The 24,402-nt window shown below is 43.7% G+C and overlaps 1 protein-coding gene across 2 annotated transcripts in view; it reads left to right on the plus strand.

The window, feature by feature from the left end:
• LOC147112851 (HBS1-like protein) overlaps nucleotides 1–13,754 on the plus strand; it is a 179,115-nt gene extending 165,361 nt beyond the window's left edge. The window contains exons 15-19 of one of the 2 annotated variants that reach the window (XM_085997558.1): nucleotides 3,331–3,439; nucleotides 4,575–4,675; nucleotides 11,638–11,782; nucleotides 12,537–12,699; nucleotides 13,025–13,754. In XM_085997558.1, coding sequence (XP_085853684.1) covers nucleotides 3,331–3,439; nucleotides 4,575–4,675; nucleotides 11,638–11,782; nucleotides 12,537–12,699; nucleotides 13,025–13,170 — 664 coding nt within the window. In that variant the 3' untranslated portion in view covers nucleotides 13,171–13,754. The remainder of the gene's footprint in view (nucleotides 1–3,330; nucleotides 3,440–4,574; nucleotides 4,676–11,637; nucleotides 11,783–12,536; nucleotides 12,700–13,024) is intronic. The other variant, XM_085997560.1, reaches the window with a different exon arrangement.
• The last annotated feature ends 10,648 nt before the right edge of the window (nucleotides 13,755–24,402 follow it).

The following is a 24,402-nucleotide window of genomic DNA, read 5'->3' on the forward strand; positions in this document are numbered from 1 at the left end:
TCCAAAATAGCCTACACATTTCCGTAAATAATATTATATATCCAGTTTCCAATTTGGTCAGAAGCGCACAATTTGTTTAAAGGAGACAGTAACTGTTTGAGTAAGTGCTGCTAATGGTGAGTACCTACCCATAGATCACTCTAATACATTCAGTCTTTTTACTTAAATTAATTCATTTGTATGCATATAGAGGTGAGGGATGACATTTGTGAATGAAGCACTGTTCCTGCTTTTGTTAACCAATATCACAGAATTACATAGAATTTATAGAACAGAAGCAGGCCATTCGGACCAATTGGTCTGTGCCAGTGTTTATATTCCACACAAGCCTCTTCCCACTCTAATTACCTCTTCCCATCCTGCTCCTGTATCAGTCTATAGAATTACATCAGGCACTCTGATATTGTGCAGACAGATGCAGGGTAACGCTTCCTCTATTCAGTTCCAATAACGTGCCTTAGCCCTAATTACAGAGGTTTATACCCTACTGAACCAGTTTTAATTTTCCAACATCCCACAACAGTAATCCTTGTGGTCTATCTGAGTCAGATAGCCAGTTATGGAGTAATTTTGTCTTTGGGGCTGCATCTTCCTAGGAACTGGATTGCCCACACTCATTTCCCATAGAACCTTTACACCTAGCAAAGTGCAGAGACTTTTAACCCATCAATCTTGGCTGGATTTGAACTCAGATCATAGAGTTACAGTGGCCGTGTGCTGTCACTGTGCCATCCACAATCTTACCTTTGATTTTCTCGAGTATTAATTAAAACTAATCTCTTTTGTGCATTACATAGAAACATAGAAGATAGGAGTAGGCCATTCGGCCCCTCGAGCCTGTTCCGGCATTTAATGAGGTCATGGCTGATCATCCAAATTCAGTACCCTGTCCCTGCTTTCTCCCCATATCTCTTGATCCCTTTAGCCTTAAGAAATATATCTAACTCCTTCTTGAATATATTTAATGAATTGGCCTCAACTGCCTTCTCTGGTAGAGAATTCCACAGGTTCACCACTCTCTGGGTGAAGAAATTCCTCCTCATCTCAGTCCTAAATGGCTTACCCCTTACCCTTAGACTGTGACCCCTGGTTCTGGACTCCCCTGCCATCGGGAACATCCTTCCTGCATCTAGTCTGTCTAGTCCTGTTAGAATTTTATAAGTTTCAATGAGATCCCCTCTCATTCTTCTAAACTCTAGCGAATACAAGCCCAATCGACCCAACCTCTCTCCATACGTCATTCCTGCCATCCCAGGTATCAGTCTGGTGAATCTTCGCTGCACTCCCTCTGTGGCAAGAACATCCTTCCTCAGATAAGGCGACCAAAACTGCACACAATACTCAAGGTGTGGTCTCACCAAGGCCCTGTACAACTGCAGCAAGACATCCTTGCTCCTGTACTCGAATCCTCTCGCTATGAAGGCCAACACACCATTTGCCGCCTTAACCGCCTGCTGCACCTGCATGCTTACCTTCAGCGACTGGTGCACAAGGACACCCAGGTCTCGTTGCACTTCCCCTTTTCCCAATCTATTGCAGTTCAGATAATAATCTGCCTTCCTGTGTTTGCCACCATAGTGGATAACCTCGCATTTATCCACATTATACTGCATCTGCCATACACCTGCCCAATCACCCAACCTGTCCAAATCATACTGGAGTTTCTCGGCAACCTCCTCACAGCACATAAGCCCACCCAGCTTTGTGTCATCTGCAAACTTGGAGATATTAAATCTAGTTCCCTCGTCTAGATCATTAATATATATTGTGAATAACTGGGGTCCTAACACCGATCCCTGCGATACCCCACTAGTCACTGCCTGCCACTCGAAAAAAGACCCGTTTATTCCAACTCTCTGCTTCCTGTCTGCTAACCAGTTCTCTATCCAAGTCAGCACCTTACCCCCAATCCCATGTGCTTTAAATTTACATGCTAATCTCTTATGCAGGACCTTATTGAAAGCCTTCTGAAAGTCCAAATACTCCACATCCACTGGTTCTCCCTTATCTATTCTACCAGTTACATCCTCAAAAAATTCCAGTAGATTAGTCAAGCATAAATTACCTTTTGTAAATCCATGTTGACTTTGTCCGATCCTGTCACTGTTTTCCAAGTGCTCTGCTATTACATCTTTTATAATGGACTCTAGCATTTTCCCCACTACCGATGTCAGGCCCCGTTTTCTCTCTACCACCTTTTTTAAATAGTTGGGTTACATTAGCTACCCTCCATTCCATGGGGACTGTTCCAGAGTCTATAGAATTTTGGAAGATGACCAGCAATGCATCTACTATTAAGTGTCACAAAGCTATGAATATAATATTTTGCTATAGAATCACTGTGGCTTTTGATTACTGAAAGTTACATGGTCCGTTCATAACGTAGAATACAAAACTATTCCTACGTTTTCTATTTAAATTCATCAATAGCAACATGAACTTGTATTTACATAGCATCCTTATCATAAAGAAATGTCCCAAGTCGCCACACAAACAAGTGTAACTAACAGACATTTCCAGTTGCTCAAAATGAAAGCCACAGTTCAGCTAGGCACCACAACCAATAGTTGATGTAAATTACTGGCCTGTACCTTTTAGGGGGAATTGAGAAACTGAGCTGCCAAAGTAATAGAATTTTAAACATGGACTTGCTGTACTATCGGCGCACAGGTGTCTTTTGGGGCTGCTTTGTAAAATGTGCGTGCAAGAAATCTTGTGCTCTTGGAATTGCAGTGCATTGTTCATGTGTTGGTTTTGGAATGCAGCTGCACTGCCGCAATTGCTGGTCTATTGCTAAAGGCTTTTAAAATGGAAGTGAATAAATAATTGAAAGAGAATAATTTAAAAGACTGTGGAGAAAGGGTAGGAGAATGAAAGCTGGCACAGGCACAATGGGTGGAATGACCTGCTTCTGTGCTGTAAAATTCTATGATTTTATGCAATAATCTCTGATTTACTCATCGTCACAATTTTTTGAAACGTCTTGATTTTTTTCAAAGGGAATAGCTCCCTATTTTAAAACACAGTGCTTCATTTAGCTGGAGGTCACCTCCTTCATCTTAAAACACACCAGAACATTCATTCTGACTGTTAAGTATATAGCTGTGTAACTATTAAGCTGTGGTTGTTGAGCTCATTATAAGTATTCAGGTTTTGCTATGCGTTCATCTCTGATTCCTCAGCAATAGAATCACAACTTAACATAATATATAAAATAAACAGTTTTGAAACCATATTGCAGTAACATATACAGAAGTTGTTTAACCTCAATTACAGTCTGTTTTTTGACAAGTTCTGCTGACTTTTGTCTTTTATTTTCTCTTCCTATAGTGTGGGATGTATTTTTTGTGATCAAAAAGCACCTATAAAAACATGCACCAGGTTTCGAGCTCGAGTTCTTATTTTCAACATTGATATTCCAATCACACAAGGTTTACCAGTAAGTGCACTTTTTTCTTACTGCATTAATTTAGAATTCAGTAAATAACAGTAGGGATTAAAAGCAAAATTGCACTTTGAAGCACAAATTTCCTATTGCAGTCCAGCATACATTTTCTTGTCTTAATTGAATTTTAGGTCGTGTTATAAGTTTCTCGCATATATTTCTGGGCATGTAAAAATAGACATCAATTGCATATTTTCTATGGTGAACCAAATCTTATGCTCTTTCGAGCAGAAATATTGGGTTAATGTATTAACTCACTCACTGAACACTGATACTATGATGCCACTTGTTACAGTGCTTGTACAGTTGACCCTGCAATGTGGAAGTTAAAATCAGATTTCCACACTCGGGATATTACAGTGAAGCAATAACATAGCCAGAAAACTCTCATGTCCCCAAAAACATTCTAGCTCATTTTGTAAATGCAGAGTATGTATTACAAGCAAAATGCTAGACAGAGGCGTTAAATGACCTTTATTTTCACTCATTTAATAATTTGTGCCACCTTTCAGCCCTTGGGAGCTACACAGCCAAACCTCACTTGTACAAACAATTTACGTCATTGGAGTTTTGAACATTTTAACAAAGGCATATTGGGATCTCCTGAACCTATTTTATTAAGAATTTGTTTGATTTGGGAAAATAAGCTTGAAGAGCTTATTTAAAAAATTGTTTAAAGGTATCAGCAACTAAAATTAATAGTGCCATTTTTAAGTAGCATGGCTAAGCTTTTTAGTGAACCACAGAACCTCATGCTAATCCATAACCAGAATTTTGGCTGTTTCAGAATTTAAAGTGGCTTCTTTCTCTCTCATCCCCCTTCACCACACTAAATGAACCTTTGCTACATTCATCATGCTCCTACCTCACACTCCTCAAATCTAGTTATGGGCGCATTTGTGTTATTTTGTACTCTCCACCTTGTAATGTTTGAATTTGAAATTGTGCATATTCTTATATTTTTTTCAAACTCTGGAAAAATGTTGAGTAAACTTAGAAGTCATGATGTTGACTAAAAGGGAACTTGTTCAAATACAACGAATAGAAAATGCTGTTATAAAAGAGTGCTTTGAGTACTGTGGAGAGTTGTATTTGAGGTTTAAAATATGCACTGTACCTTTATTAACAGGTTTTATTACACTACCAAACTTTAAGTGAACCATGCACAATCAGAAGGCTAGTGAGCATTCTGCACAAGAGCACAGGAGAGGTTCTCAAGAAAAAACCCAAGTAAGCAATGCTTAAAAAGTCTACATATTTATTTGATTATTCCTTCATAGTTATACTTGCATGGAGAACTCAAAAGTTGATTTTGGTCAGGTCGAACCAGGTAAATTGTTCAAAATATTGATGACTTAAAATTGTTTCTTTTCCTATGTTTTTAAAAAAAAATGTTGATAACTCCTGCAACATGCACCATTTCACTGACCAGAAAGGTAACTTCCTCCCAGTATCACTCAGGAGCTGATTCAAGTCTGAGAGTCACCTTTTGAGCATTAAATCGTCACTGTTTTGCACTCCTTGCCCACCAGGACACAAACTATTGAAAAAAAAATGAATTCTGTACTTGGAATGGCCATCCAAAACTGCAAACTTCTGCATTATTTTCCACTTTTAACTGCAAAGAATGCGCATGAATTAATGAATAGGACATTGATGGGAGTTGTGTAACCCCACCATATCTACCACAAGAAATAGTTGCAACAGGATCTTGCACAGTTGCATCATTCGCTTTGAGTAAGAAAGTGCAATTATGAAAGCTATATATTTTTTTAAAACATCTTGTTTGGCTTCCCCATGTAGTTTCTAGTCCTGGCACCATTACTCAGCTGAATGAATACAGTAAGCAATTGTAATAGTAAGTGACCTTTCGGTTTAGAAGTAGAGTGGATTTCCAGTCAAAATAGTGACCATGAGGGTGATTTGACAACTTAACTTAATTTGTCTCCGAAAGGATTCAGTGCTCCTCAAATAAATTTTCATAATACATTGCAAGGCAGTCACTGTAAATTAATTTTGTTTTTTTCGCAGTGACGTGGTGCTGCCATTTTTGTGAAGGATGTAATTACATCAGCCATTTAGAACAATGCTGTCCAAACTGTCTAGATCACAAAGCATGTCCAGTCTACGATTGTGTTTTACCTGAATAACATTTACAGGAAACTTTCTGGTACCCGGCACTGACGAGACCGAGCTGGTGCCGTACCATCAAAACTGCCGTAGAAACCAGCGCTAATGTTAAAACATACGGAGCTTTTGAGCTCCGTGTGAATCAACAAACCCTGTTGCTTAGCAACAGCTTCAAAACAGTTGGCCGCAGCTTAAAAGCGTCTCTGTAGCTAAGCAACAGCTTCAGCTAGACCTTGCAGAGCCTGACTGGGAAAAGAAAAGCAACGAGAAGTAAAAAAACTTATAGGAAACGGCTCCTGAATTTTGCCGGTAGATAGAGCTTTCCGGACATTTAACCTCTGATATACCTATCAATTCATCCAATGAAAAGCGACGAGTTAAGATATTAACTATAGGTTTTTATTGGCTAAATAACAGAGCCCACCCTCGTGGGTGATCGGGTCCAACAAGGAGGAATACTAGCCAGTCGACCACCTTTATACCTGGGCAAGCAGGCGGAGCCATGGGCGGAGTCAGCTGTGGTCAGCCCAGGTATAACAGCGTGCCAAGAGGTGACCTTGTGTAGTGATACAACAGTGTAAACAGTGATAACCATAGTATAACGATATAAACAGTGATAACCATAGTGTAACGATAGTGAACGATAAAAGTGGTTTACCACATTCACCCCTTGTTTAGATTTGAGTCCGGCGGGGTGAAGTGTACTACCAGTTCGGGTATGTCAGTCTGTCCGGAGGCCTCGTAAGTCTTTCTGATCGGCGCAGCAGCGGCGGCGGTGATGCAGTATCCGATGTTAATGCTGGTGTCTGCGTGGTCGGCGAAGGCTCGTGGGGTTCCGGCATGCCGTCTACCTGGGCTGGATTTGGGGGGGTGGTGGGGGGTAACGGTGGTGTCTCAGGGGTGCCCGAGGGTGCAAGGTCTCGTAAGGAGACTGTGTCCTCCCGCCCGTCTGGGTATGCCACATAGGCGTACTGGGGGTTTGCGTGCAGGAGGTCCACCCTCTCGACCAGGGGGTCCGTTTTATGGGCCCTCACGTGCTTTCGCAGCAAGACGGGCCCCGGAGAAGTCAGCCATGTTGGTAGCGAGGTTCCCGTAGTCGACTTCCTGGGGAAAACAAACATTCGTTCATGGGGGGTGGCGCTAATGGCCGTGCAAAGCAGTGACCGGATGGAATGCAGCGCTGTCGGGAGGACTTCCTGCCAGCGAGAGGTTGGCAGGCCCTTAGACTTTAAGGCTAAGAGAACGGCCTTCCAGACAGTCGCGTTCTCTCTTTCCACCTGGCCGTTCCCTCGGGGGTTGTAGCTGGTGGTCCTGCTCGCAGCAATGCCTCTCGCTAGTAGGAACTGGCGAAGTTCCTCGCTCATGAAGGATGAGCCCCGGTCGCTATGTATATAGTTCGGGAACCCGAACAAGGCGAAGAGGTCGTTCAGGCATTTGCTGACCGTGGTACTGGTCATGTCTGGGCAGGGGAAGGCAAAGGGGAAACGGGAGTACTCATCAATGATGTTGAGGAAGTACACATTACGGTCAGAGGACGGGAGGGGCCCCTTAAAATCGATGCTCAAGCGCTCGAAGGGGCGGGTGGCCTTGATCAGGCTTGCTCTGTCCGGCCTAAAGAAATGCGGTTTGCATTCGGCACAGGTTTGGCAGTTCCTGGTCATGGTCCTGACCTCCTCGATGGAGTAGGGCAGGTTGCGGGCCTTAATGAAGTGGTAAAGTCTGGTGACCCCGGGGTGGCAGAGGTCGTTGTGGAGGTCTGCAGTCTATCAATTTGCGCGTTGGCGCATGTACTTCGTGATAGAGCATCTGGGGGTTCGTTCAGTTTACCCGGCCGGTACAAGATATCATAATCATAGGTGGAGAGCTCGATTCTCCACCTCAAGATCTTGTCGTTCTTGATTTTGCCCCTCAGCTTGTTATTAAACATAAAAGCGACCGAACGCTGATCGGTGAGGAGGGTAAATCGTTTGCCTGCCAGGTAATGCCTCCAGCATCTTACTGCCTCCACGATCGCCTGGGCCTCCTTCTCGACCGAAGAGTGTCGGATCTCAGGGCCCTGGAGGGTCCTTGAGAAGAAGTCCACAGGTCTCCCCGCCTGGTTAAGGGTTGCTGCTAGGGCGAAGTCGGATGCATCGCTCTCCACTTGGAAAGGGATGGACTCATCCACCGCGTGCATTGTGGCCTTAGCAATGTCTCCCTTTATGAGGGAGAAGGCTGCGCACGCTTCTGCCGTCAGGGGGAAGGAGGTTGACTTCATGAGGGGTCTGGCTTTGTCCGCATAATTCGGCACCCATTGGGCATAGTAGGCGAAGAGCCCCAGGGTTCTCTTCAGCGCCTTTGGACAGTGGGGGAGGGGAAGCTCCATGAGGGGGCGCATTCTTTCGGGGTCGGGGCCGATGACTCCGTTCTCTACTACGCAGCCGAGGATGGCGAGACGCGAGGTGTTAAACACGCATTTCTCCTTATTGTAAGTGAGGTTCGGCCGTACGGAGGAATTTCTCCAGATTAACATCGTGGTCCTGCCGGTCGCGGCCGCAGATGGTGACGTTATCTAGATAAGGGAACGTGGCCTGCAGCCCGTTCTGGTCAACCATCCGGTCCATCTCCCTTTGGAAGACCGAAACCCCGTTGGTGACGCCGAAGGGAACCCTAAAGAAGTGGTAGAGGCGGCCATTCGCCTCGAAGGCGGTATACTGGCGATCCTCTGGGCGGATAGGGAGTTGGTGATAGGCCGACTTAAGGTTGATGGTGGAGAATACCCGGTACTGTGCAATCTGATTGACCATATCAGATATGCGGGGAAGGGGGTATGCGTCCAGCTGGGTGTACCGGTTTATGGTTTGGCTGTAGTCGATGACCAGGCGGTTTTTATTGCCGGTCTTAACGACTACGACCTGGGCACGCCAGGGGCTGTTGCTCCTCTCGATGATGCCCTCCTTCAGGAGACGCTGCACCTCAGAGCTAATAAAAGCTCTGTCCCCGGCGCTGTACCGCCTGCTCTTGGTGGCGACGGGTTTACAGTCGCGGGTGAGGTTAGCGAACAGGGAGGGGGGCGGGACCTTGAGGGTGGATAGGCCGCAGGTGGTACGCGGTGGGCGGTTTAAAGGCTGCTGGTTGTCGACTGTGAGTGGAGGGAGGGGTCCACCGTATGCCAAAGTGACACTTTGAAGGTGGGATTGGAAGTCCAGCCCTAGTAGGATGGCAGCGCAGAGCTGGGGCAGGACGAGGAGTTTAAAATTTTTATACTCCGTGCCCCTAACTGACAGGGTCACAGCACAGTAGCCGCTGATGTCTGTAGAATGGGACCTCGACGCCATCGAGATCCGGTTGTGCGTTGGCCGGACAGTGAGGGAGTAGTGGCTCACCGTGTCTGGATGGATGAAACTCTCCGTGCTTCCGCTGTCGAACAGGCAGGTCGTGGCGTGGCCGTTTACTTTGATGTCCATCATGGACTTGGACAGGTGATGCGGGCGAGCTTGGTCCAGTGTGACGGAGGCTAGTGTATGGCTGAGCGAGCTGCTGTAGTCTGCGGGTGAGGCGGTGGTCGGGTCTGGAGACAAGGTGGCGGTCGAGTGTGGTGGGCAAAATGGCGGCGCCCACGACGTTGAATAAAATGGCGGAGAAGATGGCCGCCCCCACAATTCACATGAGGCATTGCTGGCGTCGGTGGCCTTGATCAAAGATGGCCGCCCCCACGACTCTCACGAGGGGATACTGGCATCTGTGGCCTTGATGAAAGATGGCCGCCCCCACAACTCGCATGAGGCACTGCTGGCGTCTGTGGCTCTCCCCCTGCAGGCCTCCGCGAAGTGGCCTTTCTTGTGGCAATCGGAGCAAGTCGCGTTTCTTGCAGGGCAGCGCGTCCTCGGGTGTTTCGCCTGGCCACAGAAGAAGCAGCCGGCGGCCCGATCGCGGGGCTCCGATGTCGCAGCCGGTACCAGGGGTGGCGGTCCCGATCGGTTCTGGGACGCCGACGCTGAGGTAGGTCCCAGAGGCGGCGGTGCGAGGGGTATTGCGGCCAGGGTCGGGCTGGAGTCCCAGGGTCGCGCAGCACAGTACCTGGAGTACGCCTCGAGGTCCCGATGGGCCACTTCCAGAGAGCGAGCGAGGGCTGCAGTTGTATTCAGGTCGAGGTCCTTTGATTCGAGCAGTCTTTGCCGTGAGTAGTCGGACCGAAGGCCTTTCACGAAGGCATCGTGGATATTCCCTTCAGTATTTTCTGCAGCCGTTACAGCTTTAAAGTCACAGTCCCTGCCGAGTGTTTGTAGCGCCCGTAAAAATTCATCTACAGACTCTCCTGGCTGTTGCGAGCGGGATCTTAGGAGATGTCTGGCATACATAGAGTTTACCGGGCTCCGGTACTGCTCTTTCAGCAGGTTGAGGGCGTCCTCGTATGTAGTAAGGTCCTGGATGAATGCAAATACTTTAGGGCTCACTTGGGCGGTCAGAACTCTTAGTTTGGATCCCGGAGGCACGCCGGATTCTCCCAGGTAGGATTCGAAACAGCTCAGCCAGTGTTTGAAGTCGAGGGCTGAGTTCGCTGCCTGTGGGTTTAGATCCAGGTACGGCGGTCGGAGGGCTCGCAGCCAAGGCCGGCTGCTGTGGCTGTTGTAGCTGGCCGTTTGGCTGCTCCGATCCACTCATTTCAAAATTTAGCCAATAAAATTGATATACCTATCAATTCATCCAATGAAAAGCGACGAGTTAAGATATTAACTATAGGTTTTTATTGGCTAAATAACGGAGCCCACCCTCGTGGGTGATCGGGTCCAACAAGGAGGAATACTAGCCAGTCGACCGCTTTTATACCTGGGCAAGCAGGCGGAGCCATGGGCGGAGTCAGCTGTGGTCAGCCCAGGTATAACAGCGTGCCAAGAGGTGACCTTGTGTAGTGATACAACAGTGTAAACAGTGATAACCATAGTGTAACGATATAAACAGTGATAACCATAGTGTAACGATAGTGAACGATAAAAGTGGCTTACCACAACCTCCGGTTAAACGAAAGTTTCCTGTAGTTGGAATTGTTAAGCCAGGTTATGAACTGTAATTATTTAGGGATTCACTGTATCCATCTTCTTTCATACCTAATTCACATCTATTAATGACTAAAATGCTTTGATAGAAATAGGTTTTAAATATCTTATCTTAACTTTGGATACACGTTGACAGAGCCAGGATGAAATATCCCTTTAAATGATTCATGAAAGGTACAATAAATATGATATGCACATAAGGTATTGTACTAAATTTAGCAAAAATATATAAAATGTTATGAAAGATGTGAGCAAGCAGTTTTGGAATGCTTAAATTTAGACTTTGATCAATTGCTTAGGTGGGTCATAGACTCTGACATCAAACCACAATAGTATGCTGCTTTAGCTGTGGCTAAATCTGAAGCAGAATGAATACTGTGTGTTTAATCAACTCATGCATTGGCGGGGGGGGTTCATTATGCAGCAAACAGAAATTCCCCATCTACTCCTGTACATATCACAAGTACTCAAGGCTCAGTTTTCATAAAATCAGCTTGAGATTTCAGGGAGATGCTCCATTTCTAATCCTCATGTAGCATTTTCATATCCTTCTGCTTTTAAAAGCCTAATGCAGTCTTCATCTAAATAAGTGTATAAAATGCAAATAAACACAATGGAAATTGCTATTGCATGTGCAGGCTAAAGATCTCTTGGTTCATAAGGTGTTACTTCAGTCTTTTACTAGTTAGTTGGAGGACTGTGGTTGCCAGAATGCCATGGTTCCATTGAGTAACTCACTGAAACGAGGCAGACATTGGGGCAAACATGCAAAAGATAGAGAAGATTAAAGGTAAACTATCAAAGGAAACAACATTCAGCTTTGATAGGGTTGAAAAAAGATTGTTTCCAAGATCTTGGAGCTCTTGAAATTATTATGGCACCCAGCTATTAATTGTCAAAGCTCTGAATGATATGGTGGAGATGTTTCTAAAACATTTTGGCTCTTGTGCTCTCTTGACTTACGAGCCAGGAGCTCTTGTATCTGACTTCTTACTGTTTTCCTATTTTGATTCTGATCTTCTTCAGATGTTTGACTAAAGGGCAGAATGCCTTGATAGAGCTGCAGGCCCAGAGACCCGTTTCTCTGGAACTCTACAAAGACTTCAAAGAGCTGGGTCGTTTTATGCTACGTTACAGTGGATCCACTGTAGCAGCAGGAGTAGTCACAGAGGTAACTATTACTTGAAAATTAAGATCCGTTTGATTTTCCACTGTATGAAACTGTAATGCATATAAGGTTTAGCAAAAGAAACCACATCCTTAAGTTATAAGCTTCTTTTTTAACTACATTTGATTCAGTTCTTCATAGCTGTGGGACTTCCCCTCTTTATTTAATAAAAAATGCCTGACGGCTGAGTTAGCATTCAGTCCTTTCTCCCTTGACGTCCATACTTGAATCTAGCCCAGATTGATAGATGACAATCTTGCCTCTCTTTACTGTGAAGTTATACATGATATGAGCTTGGGCAGCCTCAGATCAGTGCTCAGTAGGTGTTAGCCCACAGAGTGAAAGTATCTCTGGCTTGGTCATAGTTGGTCAGGCTCGCTCGGGCATTATGGCTGACATGGAATGTAATGAGAACTTTACTCCCTATTTGGCATTTAACTTGAGACTGTGTGATGGTAATACTGGGATTCAAAATTGAAGATGTTCATTCTGTCATCTTGGCATTCATCAATCTTGATCAACATTAAAACACTCAGGTTGGATAGCTGTAAGTCTCCACTGATTGACACGTCTTATCTTAACCCACGGAAGATAGATTTGCTAGTCTCAGTTTTTTCTTAAAAGTTTCTTTAAATGTTTTATTTTTTTTTACTTGCTTCTGAAATGTGTTGAATGACTGTCAAATATAAAACACAGAACAGCACGTTTTAGGATAAATTTGTGTTAATATTTTCATTCAATTTTCTCCCCCCTGAAGAAGGCAGTGACTCAAGCTGAGCTACTGTTCATGGGCTTTAACAGCCTTGTGGCACGTTACCTCAGTGGTTGTTCTTCATGTTTGCCTCTAGGCAGTGGGTGCCAGAAGCCAAGATGTAATCCCATTGTGGGCAGTCATTTATTTATTTGTTTAAAAGCTCAAAGTACGTATACAACATTTTTATTTGATTCAGTTTTGTAAACAATTTTGTTCTGTGCTAGTTCTTTTGAGTGCATTTAAAAATCAAAGTGGAAATGTCTTCTCAACTTCATTACCAGCTTGTTATTAGTGTGATTTAACAGTTCACCAATCTGAAAATGTAGTTATTCCGCCAAAAAGAATGCACTGTTTCTGTTATTGTGAGAAATTTAAAGTGAAGTGCTTTGACTTCACAACTTCTTTAGTTTAGTTAATTACCATGAAATAGGCTCTCATTCACTGTGTACTTCAGCAACCTAATAATAATTCTCTTTTCTCTTTTATTATAGATCAAAGAATGATTGTAGAGAGGGAGGATTTCCTAATTTTTGACCTTTCTTCGATCCTAATTAAGAAACACAGGCCAACTTGGCAATGTCTCACAACTTTGAAGGATGTAGGAACTGTGGTCGGCAAAACAAAGTGCAATTTATAATAACCCAAAATGGAACTTCAGCGAAAGTGAATTTGTCCTTTCCACTATTGTGTTCAAGAAAGCAACTGACAGAATGGTCTTCTCAATTTATTGACTCATACTGCCAGTAATACCTCCATAAGCAAAGTTGCACTGTGCCTGAGAAGAATCTCTGCAGCTCTGCACAATTAGTTCTATAGTGATTTTTATCAGCGCCCTGCAGACTGATGCATAACACACATCAAAAAATGAACATCATGTTGGGTGCATGATGAGTGACCCAGCTGAACTACACATTTAGTGGCCAACAGTTGATAAATACTTCTTTAGTTTGCCTGCCTACTGTTTGTTCTTCCATTAGTGTGCCATGATTTACTAATGTATTTACGGGTTGATCTGCTAACACAGACAGATTGACGATAACAAGTAACAAAAATACTTGGAACCTTCTTTCCAAAAAAAAATGATTTGCAGTATATCAGGAGATCAGATATAATACTCCAACTATCCACTTTCACATCAGTGGAAAGTGTTCCAAAAATATTTATCAAGGCGCAAGTAATTAAAGCTGGTACTGAATAAAATATGGTTAAAGCAAAGCGTTACTTCAAATGTTTGTCATTTATTGTTTCAGTTATGTTTTCAACTGATTGTGCAATTGCCTCATTTTTCAACTGCCCAAAGTATTAATTTTAGCTGCAAGAGGTTTAGGATTCCTTTACATTGTACAGTAGTTTCATTTTGATACACATGTCCCTTTTCGATAATAGTGCTGATTCTAACTACCTGAATAGTCATTCTTGTAGTATGTTGTTCTAGTCTGGTACTATAGCTCTTGAATTGACCAACCAAGAGCTCTCAAACTTCTAAGTAGCCATGTAAGGTGTCACTTTGCATACTGTTTAGGCATTTCTCAATTTTCTGTATGATGCAGGGTTTAAAACCAGAATGTTTAAAAAAAAAAATATTTTGGTTCTCCCCAACCCCCACAGATGGCTCATCGAGTTTATCTAGCAGGTGACTCACACAGACCAGGAAGGTCCCAGATTTGATCCTCAGTCTGTGTTGTGATAGAAGGGGAGCTACAATTGACCTTGGGGATCCTTTGTTAGGGAGGGGAAAATTGGCCACAGTTTCCACTTTTGATCGCAGTCCAGTAACCACTGCTTGAAGTTGTGCATATGTGGATGTTGGATGAAGATAGGACTGGGCTTGGCTGTAATGTCCTGCCAACACTCACTGTCAAAGCTCACACATGAACTTGGAACCATTCCCCAGCAAGGAGTCCGCACCTTCAGGAGGGGAGAAAACTGACAAGAAAACAATAGGGAGTGATGCGGCTGATTTTTGGAAATAATGTCGATAGACAATAGAATAGTTTTGAGAGCAAAGTTTTCTGAGAGAAGTATCTTGCTTAGTAATTACTTAACTTTTCATTGTATTAGTAAATCTGTATAAAATGAGCAAAGAATCCCAAAAAAGAGATCCCTCTTTGTGAAGTTTTCTCTTGTACCAGTAAATTTCCTGTGGCATTGCCCATAGTCAGTTAATGAATGTAAGTTTTTTTTTATGTTCAAGATGAAAGAGGCTTCAGAAGCTCACTCTACAGAACCAGCCAGTTGTAGCAAAATTGAATGGGAAATGTTGACAGAGCAAATTACAGTGATAAATGTTAACACAAAACGGACCAAAAATCATGACAACGGGAAGTAAGGTTTGTGGATTTTCAATAAATACACAAATATATATATTTTTTCATTCTCGGAATATGGGTGCCATTGGCAAGGCCAGCATTTATTGCTCATCCCCAGTTGCCCTCAAGAAGGTGGTGGTGGACCTTGTTCTTGAAGAAATGTAGTTTGTGTGGTGAAGGTACTCCCGCAATACTATTGGGTAGAGAGCTCCAAGATTTTGACCCAGTAATGATGAAGGAACAGAGATGTATGTATAAGTCAGGATAGTGTATGACTTGGAGGGGAACTTGATGGTGCAAGATGCACTGCTTCATTGATGAATTATAAATGGATCTGAACTTTGTGCAATCATCAGCAAACAGCCCCACTTCTGACCTTATGATGGAGAAAAGGTCATTGATGAAGCAGCTGAATGTAGTTGGGCCTAGGACTCTGACATGAGGAACTCATGCAGTGATTTCCTGGGGCTGAGATGATTGACCTCTAACAACCACAACCATCTTTATTTGTGCCAAGTATGACTCCAGCCACTGGAGAGTTTTCTCCCTGATCCCCATTGACTTCAGTTTTACTGTGGCTCCTTAGTGCCACACTCAGTCAAATGCTGCCTTAATGTCAAGGGCAGTCACTTTCGCTTCACCTCTGGAATTCAGCTCTTGTGTCCATATTTGAAGCAAGGTTGTAATAATGTCTGGAGCCAAGTGGTCCTGACGAAACCCAAACTGAGCATTGGTGAGCAGATTATTGGTGAGTAAGTGTCCCTTGATAGCACTGCCGATGACACCTTCCATCACTTTGCTGATGATTGAGAGTAGGCTGATGGGGCAGTAATTGGCCAAATTGGACTTGTCCTGCTTTTTGTGGACATGATATATCTGGGCAGTTTTCCACATCATCTGGTAGATGCCAGTGTTGTAGCTGTACTGGAACAGATTGGCTAGAGGCGTGGCTAGTTCTGGAGCACAGATCTTCACTGCAGCCGGGATGTTGGGGCCAGTGTACTCAGCCATTTCTTGATGTTACGTGAAGTGAATCAAATCGGCTGAAGACTGGCATCAGTGATGGTGGGGACCTCAGGAGGAGGCCGAGAAGGATCATCTACTCGCTACTTCTGGCTGAAGATGGTTGCAAACATTTCAGCCATGGCTTTTGCATTCACGTGCTGGGCTCCACCATCATTGAGGGTGGGTATGTTCATGGAGCCGCCTCCTCCCCAGTTGTTACTTAATTGTCCACCATTGTTTGCGACTGGATGTGGCAAGACTGCCCAGCTTTGACCTGATCCGTTGGCTGTGGGATCGCTTAGCTCTATCTATAGCATGCTGCTTTTGCATGCATGTAGTCCTGTGTTGTAACTTCTCCAGGTTGGCACCTCATTTTCAGGTACACCTGGCGCTATTCCCAGCATGCTCATCTACACTCCTCATTGAACCAGAGTTGGCCATTTAGTTTGATGTTGATGGAGGAGTGAGAGATATGCCAGACCATGAGGTTACAGATTGTACTGGAATACAATCCTGCTGCTGCTGATGGCCCACAGAGCCTCATGGATGCTCCGTTTTGAGCTGCTAGATCTTTTCTTAATCTATCCCATTTAGCACAGTGGTAGTGCCACATGACATGATGGAGGTTGTCCTCAGTGTGAAGACAGGACTTGGTCTCCACGAGTACTGTACGGTGGTCACTCCTACCAATGCTGTTACGGAGATGCATTATTGAGAACAATGTCGAGTAGGTTATTCTCATGTGTTGTTTCTGTCACAACCTGCTGCAAGCCCAGTCTGGCAGCTATTGTCCTTCAGGACTCTCCCAGTTTGGTCAGTGGTGATACTACCGAGCCTCTTGGGGATGAACATTGAAGTCCCCCACCCAGAGTACATTCTGTGCCCTTGCTACCCTCAGTGATTCCTCCAAGTGGTGTCCAACATGGAGTACTGATTCATCAGCTAAGGAAGGGAAGGTCGGTGATAATCAGCAGGAGGAGACCTTGCCTATGTTTGACCTGAAGCCGTGAGACTTTCAGTTTAAGTAACAATCTTTCATGAGAAACTTTATTCAAAGCTTTTTGGAATGTAATTATACCTTTCCACTGTCTACTTGGGGTGTCACATCCACAAACAGTCAAGGATGGTCGAGACAGGGTCTTCTCTTCTAAAGGTCCTTGTTCGAGACTGAGCTTTCCCTTTCGTGTACTATGATCGGTTAGAATTGAGCACAAACACGAGAGTGCCGTCCATCAATAGGAGGTTCTCTTGTTTGGAAATGTATGCCCACCATAGGAGGCTTTATTTGTATTTGGCATGTAGTTAAAATGGTGACCGTGAATGAAGCCTGTTGCTCATTTACTTAAACTATACTACTAATGTTTCCCAAGTTTTAAATGAGTTAGTGGATCAGCTCTAGTATTGGTAACTTTAGAATGACTTACTGGTCCTTCATTACATAGCAACAGCTAAATTCAATCCGGAATGAACATCTGCAGTATTTTGCTATCGCACCTCAATTTGGTTTCTGTTAAACTAGAAAATAATCTACAGAATACGGACTACAAGTTTACTTATCAATAAAAGACCACTTGAATCAATCTTCCAGTCGTGCTGCTGGTGGGAGACAATATTGGTTTATGTAGTTATTTAATATCTACTGCAATTCGATTTTTTTTTTTCAAAACTTGTAATATCCACATTCTTAGCAAATAAAAAGGTGCCACTTCACAGTATTGTCGCATAGGTTTCAAGTGAAGATAAGTTACACCACTGAAAATTTAAATTCTCTTTAGCTTTAAAAAAAATCTATTCAAAGTGGTAAAATGTCACCATTCTAGTTATTGACTTGCTGCGTAACTGAGTGGAATGACACTCCTGCTATTGTGAAAATCCTACCAGTGTGTAGTAAAAATTTGAACACCATTGTTCATTATTTAGCCTACAAGAAGCAGAGCTATATGTCTGATAGCTGGGCACAGTGTACAAGCTGAGACAAGTACATTCAGTCCCAGCACAGGCAAATTAGGTGTTTTGACTGGCTTCTCTTAACTACATTTTCAAAGCAAATATATATATATTTCAGTTCAGCCACAGGAAACAGCCTCAGAATGGAGTCCTTTACAAATATGCAGTCAGTTTCAGGTCTACGCCACAACCCATAAAGCAGAAATTTCAGCACCTTTTTTGGATTAGAGAGTATTTGAATCAAAATTTGAACTGACTGTTTACCATAACTGAATTTCAATGTACTCCAGTTAAAGAGACATTGTCTTCATGAAAAATTATTTGGCATGCCTTTATTAATTTGCTTATAAACATGCGGCGCATTGCTGTAAATTGCATTGTAAATCATCACATCACTTGACCGTAAAAATCGTGGCAAAAATAATGGACAGCTCTTCTTCGCTAAACAAATACATTTCTTGCCAAACACTTTCATGAAAAGAGTGTCTGTCTAAGCAGTCAGTGGACCCTATCAGGCCAGTTCATGATGCAGTATGATTTTATTGTGGCAAATAAAACTTTGACGTGAAAGGATTCCAGCTGTATAGAGAAGCTATATATTGATGCTGGCATTATTTCAGAGGCTACTTCTCAAAATCAGTGTCAAAGACGAGTGTTGTCATGGTAAAAAAGGAACAAGAGACTGTTAAGAGCAATGGGCTTTGAATACAGATTATTATACCCTGCCCACCTTAAGGTACCATGGTAGAAACACACTGAATCATGAAGCTCCCCACAGTGGAAAATCTGGCAGAACAATGAGTGAGTTCATTCCCCTTATACCTCTGCGACTTGGGTCTGATTCCAGCCCAGACTGATGTAATGAAAGTTTGCTGGCCGTTTAAAAACCGTATGCGAAGCTTGCTTGGGCAAAATCCATCGGTATCACTGATTACAACACCAACTTACATTTATATAGCGCCTTTAATGTAGCAAAGCTTTTGCAAGGCGTTTCACAGGAGCGTTATCAGACAAAATTTGATACCAAGATGCACACATATTAGCACAGGTAATCAAAAGCTTGGTCAAAGAGGTAGGTTTAAACGAGCGACATGAAGGAGGGGAGAGGCGGAGAGGTTTAAGGGAGGGAATTCCAGAGCTTAGGGCCTAGGCAGCTGAACCGTGGCTGCCAATGGTGGAGCAGATAAAATTGAGGATGTGCAAGAGACCAGAATTGGAGGAGCACAGAGATCTCGGAGGGTTGTAGGACTGGAGGACGTCAATAGGGAGGGGCGAGGCCATGGAGGGATTTGAACACAAAGGAGCCAATGTAGGTCAGCGAGCACAGAGGTGATGGGTGAAAGGGACTTGGTGCGAGATAATATACAAGCACCATAGTTTTGGATGTGCTTAAGTTTACGGAGGGTGCAAGGTGGGGGTGGGGGCGGCCAAGAGAGCATTGGAATAGTCAAGTCTAGAGGTAACAAAGGCATGGATGAGGGTTTCAGCAGCAGATGAGCTGAGGCAGGGGCGGAGGCGAGCGATGTTAGGGAGATGGAAGTAGGTGGTCTTGGTGATGGAGAGGATTTGGGATCGGAAGCTGAGCTCGGTCAAATAGGATGCCAAGGTTGCGAACAGTCTGGTTCAGCTTCGGTCAGCGGCCAGGGAGAGGGATGGAGTAGATTGTTAAGAAACAGTTTTTGTGGCGGGTACCGAAGACAATTACTTTGGTCTTCCCAATATTTAATTGGAGGAAATTTCTGCTCATCCAGTACTGGATGTCGGACAAGCAGCGTGGCAAATCAGAGGCAGTGGAGGGGTCGAGAGAAGTGGTAATGGGATAGAGCTGGGTGTCGTCAGCATACATGTGGAATCTGCCATTGCATTTTCAGATGATGTTACCGAGGGGGAGCATGTAGATGTGAAATAGGAGGGAACCAAGGATAGATCCTTGGGGGACTCCAGAGGTAACGGTGCGGGAGCAGGAAGAGAAGCTATTGCAGGAGATTCTCTGGCTATGACTGGAAAGATAGGATTTGAACCAGGTTGAGGGCAGTTCAACCCAGCTGGATGACGGAGGAGGATGATGTGGTCAAACGTGTCAAAGGCTGCAAACAGGTTGAGAAAGATGAGGAGGAATAGTTTACCACAGTCAGATAGGATGCAATTTATGACTTTAAGGGCCGTTTCAGTGCTGAGGCGGGCGGAAACCTGATTGGAGGGATTTAAACATGGAGTTGCGAGAAAGATGGGCATGGATTTGGGAGGCGACAACACGTTGAAGGACTTTGGAGAGGAAAAGGAGGTTGGAGATGGGGCGGTAGTTTGCAAGGATAGAGGGGTTAAAGGCAGATTTGAAGGGGAGGGTGACAGTTTCTGAGGAATAAAGTGGAAAATGAGACAATTGGTCCTGATTTTGGTCTCAGCCACTCCATTTTCCACCGGGAATGGGGAAGCAGCGAGACCAAAATAACACTGCTGTCTTCCCACCTGAGGCCTGCCCACTGCAGTTTTCAAGTCGGCCTCCCTATAGGTGGCCAGCGTTCCTACTGGGAGCTTCATTACCCAATGCAAATCGTAGTCCTAAGGCGTAGATAGTAGCCTAATTCGCTTTTAGTCTCGGAATGCACACTGCCCTGCAGCGCTCAGCCCGTCCACTGCCCCCAGGTAGACAGAGAATGCATCCTCTAAAGGGACTGCTGGGAGACTTCAAAAATAGGTTTGGTGAGGATTTTTTGGCAGCCGGTTGAGCATCATTGCTCTTCCTATGCCTTTCTAAAATATTTCTCAAACATTAATTTTCTCAACCGATCCCCTCCCCTTTAATCAATTTCTGCTGGCTTGGATTGGGCTGCTGGATCTCCACTCATGCCATCCCACACAGAACGGTGAGCTGTTAATCAGTGCTCAGATTATGCTCGCCGCTTCCATGTAAGTGCGGCACAACCTTCAAAAAGGTTTTGGGCCTCTTGCTCGATACAGTGGGCGGGCATTGCGATCACTGACCCACCGTCTGCCTGATGTACGTGCCACTTCAAAATCCGCCCCCCCCCCCCTCCCCGTTGTATCCGGGGGTTATGTATGGTACTCTAGAGGTGCGTGGCATGATGTAAGGCAGAAATGAACAAATGTGTGAAGGAATACCCATGTAAATAGAACAGAAGATTCAGCTTGTTGCTGAAGAGGCAGGAAAGCTGCCAAAGAACTGGACGGGTGAAGTAGTGATTGCTGATATTCACAAAGCAGAGGGGAAGTCATCCCAGTTTGGAAGTCCCTACCTACCACAATATTGTTCACAAGGACCCGGAGATTACATACTCAATAAAAGAAACTAGATATAAAAGACACCACCACGTTGAATATACTCCCAATAAAGACGTCATAAACTTTTAATGGTGACCTTGGTATTGTTGGCTTTTATGAAGGATCCATGGCTGATGGCTGCAGATTTTAATAGCCATTGTTTATGAACAGATCTGCTGGAGGGATAAATATAAAGATGTGCTGATGATGTCACCTGAAGAACATGCTTTTTAATTTTAAACAGCTCCAAGTGTTTGCCTCGTTGTGGAGTGACAAATGAGTAGGTGCAATTTTCACTAGTCAAATGATTATTTCCAGGCTGATCTCAGCTACAGTGAATCATCCATGATGTACCTGCTGCACAGAACTCAGACTTCACTTTACTGTTTTCGTACAGGGTAGTGGTGTTGCTATTTGGACCTGCCCAGTTGTGGTCATTAGCTTAATGGAGGCTTGAAAAAAACAGCAAAATTCACCAACAGATATTCTTGATTTGTGAAACTGATGTCCTGAAGGGATAATGTTCCTAAACAGACTTTGTAAAATGGGTGTTTCCAGGCGTCCACAAATGGATCAGGATCATCAAACAAAAAATTACAGGTTATGGAGGTCTTTGGGTGATTATTAGTGACAGCATTTTCCCATAGGATTCCCCTTGAATATTTTACAAATGGAAGTAATTACACAGAGGGTAAACTAATGAAGGGATTCATGGCATTTGAAACCACACAGGATAATTAGGTTATGAATGTTAGCCGAGCCCTGAAATTATTAGAACATAAGAATTTCCAACAAGCCTCCCACTTTATTGAGTGCAATGCCTTCTCACCATATCCTTTAATCCCTTCTTTCTCTAATTGTTCAATTTGTTTATACTGTTCAATGCCATGCCTGGAAAATTATTCTACAATTCTGCTACCCTGTAGGTGAAAACGTTCTGTCTGACTTCACTTTATATTCCTAATTATTAACTTGTGCCTTGTCAGTATCCGAATCCTTCATTGTAGTGAACAATTTGCTTGAATCAACGTTGTCAATTTCCCTCAATAATCTTGAAAGTTTCAATTAGGCCATCTTAAAATCTGTGTTTCAAACGGAACAAGCTCTCCTTAGCTTTTCCTCCTAACTTAAAACCCCGATACCTGGAATTTAGAGTGGTTGTTCATTTTTTATAACTTCTTTAGAGCAATATAATATCAGGTGACTAGAACTACACACCACTCCACAAAGGGCCTGACTTTTTGTAAGGCTTTTTAAAACACATTTTCTTGGTTTGCCCTCCGTTCCTTTGCCAATGCAACCCAATAACATTTGCTTTATTTTAAACTGGAGCCAAGTGTTTCTTCTAGTTATTTTTTGACATAGGCTGGACAATATTCCCCATCATTTGCCTATGTCTGGAAATGTATATTTAATATCAATGAGCATTTTTATTTTTGGTATGTTGTGGATCCCCCACCTGGTAGTCAGAAAATTTGAATTGGTATCATGCATGTTGACGAAAGCAGTAGTAACTAAAAGTAGTCTAGCCATGTAGGAGTTGATTTTATTTTTATAAAAGTTTTACTTCTTTAATTTGAGAATTTTTAGTCTCTTCCCTGTTTCTGGGTTAAAGTGAATGGTCGGGCGTCCACATTAAAGATTTTTGTGATCCACATGCAGAAGATTCAAATAAAAAAAAGAAAGACTTGCATTTCTATAGCGCCTTTCATGACTACTGGATGTCGCAAAGTGCATTACAGCCAATGAGGCACTCTTTGAAGTAGTCACTGTTGTAGGAAACGTGGCAGCCAATTTGCGCACAGCAAGCTCCCACAAACAGCAATGTTATAATGACCAGATCATCTGTTTTTGTTATGTTGGTTGAGGGATAAATATTGGCCAGGGCACTGGGGATAACTCCCTTGCTCTTCTTCGAAATAGTGCCATGGGATCTTTTACGTCCACCTGAACGTCTCATCTGAAAGATGGCACCTCTGTCACTGCAGCACTCCCTCAGTACAGCACTGGAGTGCCAGCCTAGATTTTTGTGTTCAACCTTCTGACTCAGAGGCGAGGGTGCTACCAACTGAGCCACAGCTTACACTGTAAACATAAATGGAAACAACCTGCTCCTTGCTGAGCTGGACCAGACTATTACTTATTCCTTTACGAAAGCAAAATACTGCGGATGCTGGAAATCCGAAATAACAACAGAAAACGCTGGAAAAACTCAGCAGGCCAGGGCAACATCCGTGGAGAGAGAAACAAGAGTTAATGTTTCAGTTCGATGACCTTTTGTCAGAACTGGAAAAAAGCAGGAAATGGAAAGCAGGTTTAGGGGCTGGGAAAAGGGGGAGGTGATGAAAGAACAAAAGGGAAGGTCAGTGATAGGATAGAAAACAGGAGAGATGAAGAGACATAGACATTAAGAGAGATTCAAGGCGAGAGGAGGTGGTAAAGAGACAGGTTAAGAAACAAAGGATGGCTCTAGATGGGGTGTGGCAGAATGAAGGACAGCTGCCATGTGGGAGGGAATAGAAAAAAAGAAAATATATATATGTGATAGGGGCCGAGGTTATCCTCTACATCCCTTCATTCCATCATTAACCACTGGCTTTTGTCCAATTTTGCACTGCATCGATCTAAATGACAACTTATTTTTCATCATGTTCCCGTTGACCAGAACCTTCCTTTTTAATTGCCCACCTCTGCTATCCTGTGTAAAACCAGTCAACGATACCGAGAATCATCAGGCACAGCTGTTTACTGTAGACACAGGCACTTGAAATAGTGAATCTGCAAATATATCTCAATTTATGCTTTAGTATAAATTTAGTACTAAATCTTTGTCACAGAAATTTCTGTTTCCCTCCCTCTGAGGGAAAATCTCGTAGGAGCCCCAAGGATAGGACGATACATCAGTTAATGTTGCTGGTAGGGTGTAATTTTGTAACCGTTGTTAATCTTCTGCTGTCCTTCAACATGCATCTTTAGAAAGAAATATAGATCAGAGATTAACAGGGCCTAATAGATGCCAGTATTTCGCTCATCTAAAGTATGATTCTGAGTTTTTTAGGTAGTGACAGTGTGTTATTCAGTCCTGCTGCACCCCCCAGAGGATGGAAAATGAAATGGTTGATCATATTTGACTTCGCCCTCTGCTGGCCATGACGGGCACAACAGGTTCAAAAAACAGTCCCACTAAAACACTTGGGGGGGTGGAGTTGGGCTCTAGCGGCTGTTTTTTGGGCACTACACGACCTCTTAAACTACCAAAATGGCGTCCGCGATGTGGGCGCACACTTCCGATGGGAAGTGCGCCGGACGCGATCTTAGTAAAGGGG

Source organism: Somniosus microcephalus, chromosome 9 (genome assembly GCF_052327205.1).
Source record: "Somniosus microcephalus isolate GS21.2 chromosome 9, FLI_Smic_1.0, whole genome shotgun sequence".
NCBI classification, from domain to species: domain Eukaryota; kingdom Metazoa; phylum Chordata; class Chondrichthyes; order Squaliformes; family Somniosidae; genus Somniosus; species Somniosus microcephalus.